The sequence below is a fragment of the Mangifera indica genome, chromosome 13, assembly GCF_011075055.1.
Source record: "Mangifera indica cultivar Alphonso chromosome 13, CATAS_Mindica_2.1, whole genome shotgun sequence".
NCBI lineage: Eukaryota > Viridiplantae > Streptophyta > Magnoliopsida > Sapindales > Anacardiaceae > Mangifera > Mangifera indica.
The window spans coordinates 520,613-532,722 of NC_058149.1; the positions used below are offsets into that span (position 1 = coordinate 520,613).

At 31.2% G+C, this 12,110-nt stretch overlaps 2 protein-coding genes across 2 annotated transcripts; both read left to right on the top strand.

The window, feature by feature from the left end:
- Window positions 1-864: 864 nt before the first annotated feature.
- Window positions 865-3,189, top strand: LOC123194089 (class V chitinase-like). Its single transcript, XM_044607234.1, has 2 exons — window positions 865-2,005; window positions 3,033-3,189. Exons 1-2 carry the CDS (start codon window positions 922-924, stop codon window positions 3,053-3,055), a joined length of 1,107 nt encoding a protein of 368 aa, XP_044463169.1. The 5' UTR covers window positions 865-921; the 3' UTR covers window positions 3,056-3,189.
- A 4,313-nt stretch (window positions 3,190-7,502) lies between these two features.
- Window positions 7,503-10,379, top strand: LOC123194449 (class V chitinase-like). Its single transcript, XM_044607645.1, has 2 exons — window positions 7,503-8,669; window positions 10,226-10,379. The coding sequence occupies exons 1-2, from the start codon at window positions 7,583-7,585 to the stop codon at window positions 10,246-10,248; spliced, it is 1,110 nt and encodes a 369-aa protein (XP_044463580.1). The 5' UTR covers window positions 7,503-7,582; the 3' UTR covers window positions 10,249-10,379.
- The last annotated feature ends 1,731 nt before the right edge of the window (window positions 10,380-12,110 follow it).

The window sequence follows — 12,110 nt, forward strand, 5'->3', positions numbered from 1 at the left end:
CAGATCCAACCCTAATGCTTAATTAACAAAGCGTGCTGGATATTCAATGCAACTAAAATGTCAACTTATCTTTCTTGAAGCGTAATCAGCCAATTAAATTTGTCAATGCAATATTCAATGTACCACGTTTAAATTTCTGTACCTTTGTGTATCTGTTGGCACGAAATCAGCCTTCACTCGGTTAAGGCTAAACCAAATTTATATAACCAGTTTTTATCTTATATTATATTATTATCTCCATGTTCATACATATATTTAATATTTTTTTTATTTTGTTAATATGAAAATTACCTATATAAGTATTACAATTTATTTAGTAAGTATCATATATAAAAATTTAAAAGTTTAGTAATTTCAATATATATAATTAGTAAGAGTTTAGTCATACCAATAGAAAAAAATAAAGATAGTTTCATTTAATAGAAAAAATATGATAATTCGATTCAAGTCAAACTGAGTGTGGATCGATTTGACATTAAATTGAATAAAAAATGTTTAGATTGAGTTCATGCACAATATCATTAAGAGGAAATAATATTGTTAGAAGGGTGAATGATATTATTGGATAGATAAACAAATTTTGATCTGAACTACTAAATTAGAGCACATATTCAAAATCGGCTCATTTGAGTCGAGTAATAAATTCAACCTAAGCTAGCTTTGATCGGATACATCATCTTTTGTTTATCTTAAGTATGAAAGAATCACACGCAAATAATCTTTTGAAAAGTCATCAGGAATGTAGCATACGTCTTCTTATAATGAAAAGTCTAAATCTATCTTAGAAGAAACCTCAAGAAACCAATTGGATTTTGAAGTTGAAAAATTACTGTGTTGAGAGTTATCAAGCGTCCTATAAATTAGTAATATCCAAAACAACTTGTCCTTCAAAACAATCAACAAGTTTTTCCGAATCCCAGTATGGCTCCCAAAATTTTTCTGTATTTCATTTTTACCCTCATTTCGCTTCTTCAATTCCATTTCTCAGCCGGACAAGATGCTGTGAGAGGTGGCTACTGGTTTCCAGGAAGTGGATTTCCAGTTTCCGATATAAATTCCACTCTCTTCACTCACCTTTTCTGTGCTTTCGCCGATCTAGATCCCGAAACTAACCAAGTCGTCATTTCATCAGCAAACCAGGCTCAGTTCTCGACTTTTACCCAAACTGTTCAACAGACGAACCCTTCAGTCAAAACTCTATTGTCCATTGGAGGAGGCAGTGCAAACCAAACAGACTTTGCTTTGATGGCAGCCGACTCCACTTCCCGGAAATCATTTATCGATTCTTCCATAAATCTCGCCAGACAATACAATTTCAATGGCCTGGACCTCGACTGGGAGTACCCCTCCTCAGCTTCTGCAATGACCAACTTAGCTTTACTCCTCAACGAGTGGAGAGCAGCCATTGACAACGAATCCACAAGCACTGGAAACACATCTTTGCTTCTGTCCGCCGCAGTTTTCTACTCATCCGACTATTACACCATTGATTACCCGGTTCAAGCTATAGTAAACAGCCTGGATTGGATCAATGTTATGGCGTATGATTTCTACGGTCCACTTTGGTCGAATATTACAGGGCCTCCCGCTGCTTTATACAATCCTGGAAACGATCAACTTAGCGGAAATTACGGAGTCACGAGCTGGATTCAAGCTGGAGTGCCTGCCAGTAAAATTGTGCTTGGCCTTCCGTTTTATGGCTACGCTTGGCAGCTTGCTGATGCTAATAACCATGGATATTTTGCCCCATCAGTTGGGCCGGCTTTGTCTTCAGATGGATCTGCTGGTTACAACCAGATTGAGGAATTTATATCGGAAAATAGTGCCACGACCGTGTATAATTCATCTGTGGTTTCGAACTATTGTTATTCTGGAACAACTTGGATCGGTTTCGATGATACGGAGAGTGTTTCTGCCAAAGTTTCGTATGCTAAAGAGAATGAACTTCTTGGTTACTTTGCCTGGCATGTTGGAGCGGATGACAATTGGGTTCTTTCTCAGACAGGTTTGTTATAATTATCTAGATAAAACTATTTGCAATTATAATGAGTATTATACTAATGATAATTTGTTATATTAGATTATTTTGAAATAAATATAAATCAAAACACCTAATTATACATTATCATTTGTACTCATTTTGATTATTGTTTATATGCATGAAAGTTTATCTGATTGGTGCAATGTAAGGGCAAGGCCGGGAAATATACACTAGTAGGGGTGTAAATGAGCCGAACTGAGAAATATTTCATTTGAATTTGGCTCGTTTATAGATTTATAAAGCTTGAGCTCGAGAAAGAAATAGTTGAATCAAGTTTGATTAAAAAAAAAAATTTAATCCCTTAATTTTAAAAAACTTACATTTAATTATATGATTTATATATTTATCAATTATCTTATATATATTTATAGCTAAGAAATAAAATTGTAAATGAACAAGTAATTTTAAATTTTTATGAGTTTTTTGATATTTTATTTGAGTTGAACCATGAGGTCTTAAGCTCATTAAATTAGCCAACATCAAGTTCAAGCTCAATTCGAGATGAGTCAAACCACAAGCTGTTTGCAACCCTAAGCCAAAGTGTGTTGTTTGATCAATGAGGGCGTTAGAAAATGAAAAATGAATTTAGAAGGTTGTACTTACTATGAGGGGTGTTAAAGTCAAGTTCAACTAATGAGGGGGTAAATGAATAGTAAATTTTAGGAGTAGAGAAGTATTTCAATATAAGTTCAAAAACTTTTCCTGTGTTTCGAATGAGTCAAAATTATAATCAAATCGAATCTTGTTTAGTTAGAGCTCAACTTAATTTTATTTATGTAAAAGTCGAGCTTGATAAACTTGACAATTATTACCAATTTTGTTAAATGTATGTGAAGGTCGGGCATGATAAATTGCCAATATTGTTATATCAATTTATATAGATAAATTAGTTAATAAATCTGTTAACAGGTTGTATTCAAATTTGTTACATAGATGGAAGATTTTTCAGTATGATTATTAGTTCTAATTTGTAATTTTCATTGTGTGGCAGCTTCGGATACTTGGGCAGCTTGAATACTCATCGCTAGTTGAGCGTCAACATGGGTACGAAGAAATCTAATCATGTTTATGTAGACGATTAAATAATACTTGTGAACATGTTCGCAATAAAATTAATATGGAAAATAAGCCAAAAATTGATATATTCATAATTATCTTTAAAATCCCACATTTTCCATATGAGATGCAAAATCTCGAGCTTTTCTTCGACTCTACTTCAAACTCAAATTTCTAAATCAAGTTTTTAAGAATCTCACATCGGTTGGAAAGTGAGTTAGTGAGAATCAATAGTACTTTTTTGTAGAAGCCCAAAAAGTGGTACCAAAACCCAAAATTCGAAGAACAATTTGTTTAACGAGAGATTTACTATCTATGTAGTTCATGTATGGTCTTGACTTCGTTTGAGGTGCGAGTCTCACTACTGATAAAATATAAACGAGATGATCAAATTTCGGTGTTTATACGATGGTCAGAGATAATTTTGATGGAATGGGTTGCTTCATCCGTTGCATGTAAAAGATAATATTAACTAAAACTGAACTGCAGAATTATACAGGAATAAAAAGTGGGGATGGATTTTATTTATGAAAATAAGAAAATTAGACTGGTTAGATGGAGTCTACTTATCCTTATTTTATATGAAAGTCCACAAATCTGACCATTCAAATCCTATTTATTTATCATTTGCCATGTATCAAGAAATGTTCATCATCCAATTTATCTTTAAATAATTTAACCAGATCGAGATGGGTCAGCTGGTTAAAACCAGATTGAGGATTTTATATCGGAAAACCGTGCGACCACCGTGTATAATTCAACTGTGATTTCGAACTGTTGTTATTCTGGAACAACTTGGATCGGTTTTAATGATACGGAGAGTATTTCTGCCAAGGTTTCTTATGTTAAAGAGAATGGACTTCTTGGTTAGTTTGCCTGGCATGTTGCAGCGGATGACCGTTGGGTTTTTTCCCTGACAGGTTTGTTCTATTTATTTCAATAAAATTATGTATATTTATAATAAGTATTGGTTTGAGTAAATAGCTTATGATGATTACATTTAAACGAGGGTGTTGAAGACTTAAATAAAAAATAAAGAGAGTCTTACATCTACTAAAATAAGTAAAATAAATTATATATAAATGTGTAGATTAGACTTTAACACAAATTAATTGATTTTGTATAATATGAGTTTTTAATTTTCACACTGATAAACCTAATATATTTTGACATCTTATCAGAAGATAACCAAATAACGGCCTAACAGCTTAAAATATTCCTATATACAAATGGGCCTAACAGCCTTGCTTTCGCCTTTCTTTTTTTATTTTTAAATAGTCTTAGGTTAAGCTAGATCAGCTCATAAGTCTAATATTAAAACTTATAGTCTAACTTAAAAGATCCATGGGTTGGGCTATGATGCTACAGTATTATATCGGTCTTTTGGGATAAATTTTATTTGAAACTTGGATACTCTATATAAAATAACATATTATTATTTATATATATAATTATATATAAAAATTATAAATATAATTTTATTAATAACTAGATATCATTTTGGAACTTGGATATTCAATTAAATAGTAAAACTAAATATTCATGAATATCAAATCACCTCTCGATACATGATTTTAATATGAATTCTGATTCTGGACGTGATACATTGCTCATAGACTTATATAAATATTAAATGTAGTTCCTTGAATTTATGAGTGTAAAAATTACACAAATAAATTATTCAGAAAAAAAAAAATCCCATAAATATATAGGTGTAAGAAGCTAGTTGGGCCAGTTCAGAGGAAGTGGGGGTAATGATTTCAAATTTCAAGGAAATTGTTGGGTGGTGTAGCAACAAAAGGTTAAGAAAATTTGTGTGGAAAATAAGAAAAATGTGATGTATATAATATAGAGTATCCAACAAATGTCTAAGGTTTGAATTGCTTTCATGAAAAAAGATACATATGAATTATAGGGTTTATCTATTCAACTAATCTGATGGGGTTTCTAGATTAATAAAATAACAAGAAGTGTATATAAAGACTTAGTCTTACAACACCATTTATTGTTGTATGTCTTAAAGAAAAGAAAACTTGGCCAGCTAAGTTTCTAAAACTTACTCTTATCTCCCCTATGGGTATTTTTGTCAGTTCTCTGAATAATATTATATATACAAATAATGGTTACCAATGGGTATAAATAAATTGATATGATATCATCTTATTATTCAATCATATAATGACATCTCACTTTGTTTAGTATTGTAAAGTTATCTGAAAAAAGTATAAAATGGTCTTTTTTTTAGGAGAAAGTTTTATTATGAATATTGTAAATTAATTGGTCTTCTTCTTCGGTGTCACTGAAAGTTTGAAGAAAGTTTTACTTGCTCATAATTTTATGATATAAATGTTGGGAGAATCACATTTCAAAAATTAACTTCTAAGATTAGAGAGTCTACAAACATATAAACTTCACCTTAAAAGCCCACATTTTTAATGCAGGATCAAGTTTTATACCCAACTCTCTGGGATTGTAACATTCTCTTTATTTGATTATGCATATTCTCAAGTTCTTTTGTGCCTGAATATGTGGTTTGTTCGAATCCACTTTGAACGCAAATTTCTAAAGCAAGTTCTTAGGTTAAAAAAGATTAAAAAAAAAAACAAATCAAGTGCTTGCTCTGGCATTTACACTTCAGTCTACCAAAGATTAATCCATTCAGCTACAGAATATAGCTTGGGTTGGATCCATGATTTTATGGCCCTAATTGGTAGATTGTAATATGACCTCCTGCCGCATTTTATAAGTTTGGAATTCTGCTCATAAAATTAGGCCTGGAATGAAAAAAACAAGTTGAAGATCGCACAAAATTATATCTTATTCATCTGTTCAAGTTCTTTTTATAATATTAACTAAATCCGAACTGCAAAAGTACATAGGAATGGTATAAACTAGAAAAAAAATTGAAAAATGGGAGAAATTTTGTTTATGAAAATTAGAAAATTGCATTGGCTAGATGAACATGTTTTCTACTTATCCTTTATTCAAGCAAATTCCCCAGCTCTGGCCATTCAAATCCTATTTATTTATCATTTCCCATGTATCAAGAAATGTCAAACATTCAATTCCCCTTCAAACAATTTAAATGTGCTATGTTACTTGTGAGGTTCTCCCAACCTTACCATGTGTTATTATCAGAAAATTTTTCATGTATCATAACTTGTCAATCCAAATTCTTTACAACGTTTAAGTTTATATTTTGTGAATTTAATTTCCTCCAGTATTTTATTTAAAAAATAATATACAAGAAAGAATTAATGAAACCGACCATTAAAATGTTCACTCCAAGAACAGAAATTGCCAACCATTGCCTGTTGTTTACGTGTAATAATGGAATTGAAGCCAATAAATAATACAAATAAATCAGTCCTCATGTTTTTATAATGAGAGCATTCATATTATTGTATTAGTTTTTATCATATGAAACAAGTGAGTTAATTAATATCATGGGTTGCGTAACAATGTGAGATTGTTATTCAAGAAGAAAAAGAATTATCCTAAAAAAGGGAAATTGTTGGCAGATGAACTTCTGAACAGTGATACAAACATGGCGAGAGAGGTTGAGCTTAGCCAAACAATGACAAGAGTACATGCAGTTTGAGTTGGATCCAACCCTAACCCTTAATAAACAAAGCTTGCTGGATATCAACTAAAATGCTAATTTTGTCAATGCAACTAAAATGTTAAACTTATCTTTCTTGAAGTGTAATCAACCAATTAATGCAATATTCAATGTACCACGTTTAAATTTCTGTCTTTGTGTATGTTGGCACGGAATCAGCCTTCACTCAATTATGTCTAAACAAAATTTATGTAACCAGTTTTGTCTTATATTATATTAGTATCTCCGATTAATATGAGATGTTCATACATATGTTTAACATTTTTATCGTATGCCTAGAAGTATTACAATTTATAACTTAAATATCATATACAAAAATTTAAAAGTTCAGCAATTTTAATATATATAATTAATAAGAATTTAATCATATCAATAGAAAAAATAAAGATTGTTTTATTCAATAGGAAAAAAATTGATAATTCAATCCGAATCAAACTAAGCTTGGATCAGCTTGACCCTACATTGAATTAATAATGTTTAGATTGAGTTCATGCACAATGTCCTTTAAGAAAAATAATATTGTCATAAGGGTGAATGATATCTTTGAATAGATAAACAAATCGATTTCGATCTGAACTATTAAACTAGAGCACATATTCAAAATCGGCTCATTTGAGTTGAACAATAAATTCAACCCGAGCTAGCTCTGATCGGATACACGCAAATAATCTTTTGAGAAGTCCCAAGGAATGTAGCATATATGTTCTTATAATTAGAAGTCCAAATCTATCTTAGAAGCCCCAACAAACCCATTGGATTTGAAGTTAAAAAATTAATGTGTAGTTATAAAGCATCCTATAAATTAGTAATATCCAAAACAACTTGTCCTTCAAAAAACTCAACAAGTTTTTCCGAATTGCAGTATGGCTCCAAAAACTTTTCTGTATTTCATTTTTACCCTCATTTCGCTTCTTCAATTCCATTTCTCAGCCGGACAAGATGCTGTGAGAGCTGGCTACTGGTTTCCAGGCAGTGGACTTCCAGTTTCGGATATAAATTCCACTCTCTTCACTCACCTTTTCTGTGCTTTTGCCGATCTTGATCCCGAAACGAACCAAGTCGTCATTTCATCAGCAAACCAGGCTCAGTTCTCGACCTTCACCCAAACTGTTCAACAGACGAACCCTTCAGTCAAAACTCTATTGTCCATCGGAGGAGGCAGTGCAAACCAAACAGACTTTGCTTTGATGGCAGCCGAATCCACCTCCCGGAAATCATTTATCGATTCTTCCATTAATCTCGCCAGACAATACAATTTCAATGGCCTAGACCTCGACTGGGAGTACCCCTCCTCAGCTTCTGCAATGACCAACTTAGCTTTACTCCTCAGCAAGTGGAGAGCAGCCATTGACAACGAATCCACAAGCACTGGCAACACATCTTTGCTTCTGTCCGCCGCAGTTTTTTACTCATCCGACTATCATTACACCATTGATTACCCGGTTCAAGCTATAGTAAACAGCCTGGATTGGATCAATGTTATGGCGTATGATTTCTACGGCCCACTTTGGTCGAGTATTACAGGGCCTCCCGCTGCTTTGTACAGTCCTGTAAACGATCAATTTAGCGGAAATTACGGAGTCACAAGCTGGATTCAAGCTGGAGTGCCTGCCAGCAAAATTGTGCTTGGCCTTCCGTTTTATGGCTACGCTTGGCAGCTTGCTGATCCTTATTACCATGGATTTTTTGCCCCATCAGTTGGGCCGGCTTTGTCTTCAGATGGGTCAGTTGCTTACAACCAGATTGGGTTATTTATAGGGAAATATAGTGCCACAACCGTGTACAATTCAACTGTGGTTTCGAACTATTGTTACTCTGGAAAAACTTGGATCGGTTTCGATGATACGGAGAGTGTTTCTGCCAAGGTTTCGTATGCTAAAGAGAATGGACTTCTTGGTTACTTTGCCTGGCATGTTGGAGCGGATGACAATTGGGCTCTTTCTCAAACAGGTTTGTTATAATTATCTGGGTAAAACTATATGCAATTATAATGAGTATTATACTCATGATAATTAGTTATATTGAATGATCTTAAAATAAAGATAAATCAACACCTAATTATATGATGATACATTATCACTGATACTAATTATAATTATTATTTATATGCATGAAAGTTTATCTAATTGGTGCAATGTAAGGGCAAAGTCGGGAAATATACATTAGGGGTCAAAGTAAGGGTGCAAGCGAGCCAAACTGAGAAATAGTTTATTTAAATTTGGTTCGGTAATAGATTTATAAGCTTAAGCTTGAATTTGTTGAGTTAAGATCTCAACTTGAGCTTGAGAAAGAAATAGTTGAATCAAGTTTGACCAAAAAAAAATTTAATCCCTTAACTTTGAAAAACTTACATTTAACTACATAACTTATAATTTGTTAATTGTCTTATATATATTTATAGCTAAGAAATAAGATTGTAAAGGTACAAGTGCAAAATTTTAATTTTTTATAGGTTTTTTGATATTTTATTTGAGTCGAAACATGAGGTCTTAAGTTCATTAAATCAACCAACATCAAGTTCGAGCTCAATTCGAGATGAGTCAAACCGCTTGTTGTCTGCAACCTTAGGCCAAAGTGTGTTGTTCGATAAACAGGGCGTTAGAGAATGAAAAATAAATTTAGAAAGTTGTACTTACTATGAGGTGTGTTAAAGTGAGTTCAATTAATGAGGGGGGAATGAATAGTAAATATTAGGGGGCATTTGATTTGAGTAATATTTTATTATTAAAATAGAAAAATTATTTTGAAAATAAATTACTTAAAAGATTATTAGGTATAAATGATTACTATGTTTGATAAAATTTGATAGGTATAAATAATTATTGTGTTTGGTTAAAGGTAATAAAATAATACTAATAAATTATTTTACTTAAATCCCTTTAAATATAATTATTTTTAATATTATTTGTTATATTAATTAAAAATAAATTTATTTTTGTCTCAAAAAATTAATAAATAATAATAAAATTATAATAAAATCAAGATTACTTTAGTAATCTGTTAATACCTAAGGTGAAAGTGGTAATCAGATTACCACCTACATTACCTACTATGTCAGTATTAATAATAAAATATTACTATAATTTTTTATTACTGAAAAACCGAACAGGATAATGTAAGTAATAAAAAATAAATTACTAAAGTAATCTTTAAATCCCTAAAACTAAACTGCCCTTAGGAGTAGAAAAATATTACAATATAAATTCTAAAACTTTTCCTGTGTTTGGAATGAGTTAAAACTACAGTCAAATAGAATCTTACTTAACTTGAGCTCAACTTAATTTTATTAATATAAAGTTTGAACTTGATAAGCTTGGCAATTACTACCAGTTTGGTTAAATTTATGTGAAAGTCAAGTTTGATAAATTGTCAATATTGTTATATTAATTTATATGGATAAATTAGTCAATAAATCTATTAACTGGTTGTATTCAAATTTGTTACGTAGATCGAAGATTTTTCATTATGATTATTAGTTATAATTTGTAATTTTCATTGTGTGGCAGCTTCGGATACTTGGGGAGCTTGAATACTCGTCGCTAGTTGAGCGTCCATATGGATTCGAACAAATCTAATCATATTTAAGTAGATGATTGAATAATATTTGTGAGCATGTTCGCAATAAATTTAATATGGAAAATAAGCCAAATAATTGATATATTCATAGTTATCTTTACAACCCCACATTTTCCATATGAGATGCAAAATCTCAAGCTTTTCTTTGACCCTACTTCGAACTCAAATTTCTAGATCAAGTTTTAAGAATTAGACTGGCTAGATGGAGTCTACTTATCCTTATTTTATATGAAAGTCCACAAATCTGACCATTCAAATCCCATTTATGTATCATTTGCCATGTATCAAGAAATGTTCATCATCCAATTTATCTTTAAACAATTTAATTGTGTTAGGTGACTTGTGAGCTTATCCAAAATGTTTATAAGGTTCAAATTTATAATAGTGAATTTAATTTCCGCCAGTATTTTATTCAAAACTGACAATTTAAAATTTCAAACGCCAACAAAAGAAATTGCCAACCATTTATCTGTTGTTTACATGTAATAATGGAATTGAAGCCAATAAATAACAAAAATAAATTGCTCCTCATGAACTTCCGTATGGTGATATCGACAAGGCAAGAGGGTTTGAGTTGAACCATGCAATTATACACGCCTGAACAGTAAGGATCGGATTCACCTCATAATCCTTAATAAACAAAGCTTACTTGATTTCTTGATCATCTAAAATGTTAATTTTGACGCATTAGCCATGACTAAACTTTTTAAGCTCATGTTTCTTGCAGTGTAATCAGCCACTTTAACTTGTCAATGCAATGTTCAATTTACCAAGTTGAAATTCCTGTTACCATTGTATATCAAATCAATTATCTCTAAACAAAATTTATATGATATGTTATGCAATGCAGCATTGGTGAAAATGTCAAAAATAACTTGATGTATAAATACCAAAACGTGTCTTGGTAGTTTATAAACTTATAAGTTGTTTAAACAGTGTTCTCTTGATTTCCTCAAATGATAAGGGATGCCCATATGTACCCAATAACTTTTTCGTGTTACAATTTATATCTTAATTAGCACCAAATAATAGAAAAAAGGCATTCTATGATATTGAAATGCTTTTCTTCTTTTTTTACTTTTAATAAAACCTTAATTTTTGGGATAACAATATCTAAAGATACTGAACTATCATATTTTTTTAATTTAAATACTTAAAACTTTCAAATTTCTCTATTAAAATGATTAAATTTTCAAATTTTCATATTGGTGTAACTGTACTTTCATTATTTCATATTAAAAGTACCAAAGTAATCATCTCACCTCCTAAAAAAGAGAAAACAAATAATCTTAATTTTGAAAGTTCAGTTTCTTTAATAGGAAAATTTAAAAGTTTAGTCTCTTCAATTAAAAAAAAAGAATTTTGATCCGTTCAATAGGAACAAATGTGATAGTACAATACTTGCAGGTGTTGTTATCCTTTTATAGGTTTATCTACGGGTGGATCTGATCCTAATCAAATTAAATTTGGGACCAGTTTGACCCCAAATTGTATTTATAATGTCTAACTTAAATTGAGATAAAATGTCACTAAAAGGATGTCTATAAGAGGAATAAAATTGTCAAAAGGGTAAATAGTATAATTGGAGAAACAAACAAACCAATCTCAATTTAAACTATTGAATTAGAACTCCAATTTAAAATTGACTCATTCTAGCCAAACAATAAAGTTAAGAAGAAGTAGCTCCGACTGAATTCACCTCTATGTTCATCTCAAGTATGAAGGAAACACACGCACATAATCTTTGAAAAGTCCTACGGAATATAGCATACATCTTGTAATTCAAAGTTTAAATCTATCTTAAAAGAGCTCTCA

Bases quoted from the DNA above. Each gene is read 5' to 3' on its own strand.
- LOC123194089 (XM_044607234.1), top strand. From the start codon at position 922: ATGGCTCCCAAAATTTTTCTGTATTTCATTTTTACCCTCATTTCGCTT. The intron at 2,006-3,032 runs GTTTGTTATAAT...ATTGTGTGGCAG, and splicing joins TTGGGTTCTTTCTCAGACAG to CTTCGGATACTTGGGCAGCT.
- LOC123194449 (XM_044607645.1), top strand. From the start codon at position 7,583: ATGGCTCCAAAAACTTTTCTGTATTTCATTTTTACCCTCATTTCGCTT. The intron at 8,670-10,225 runs GTTTGTTATAAT...ATTGTGTGGCAG, and splicing joins TTGGGCTCTTTCTCAAACAG to CTTCGGATACTTGGGGAGCT.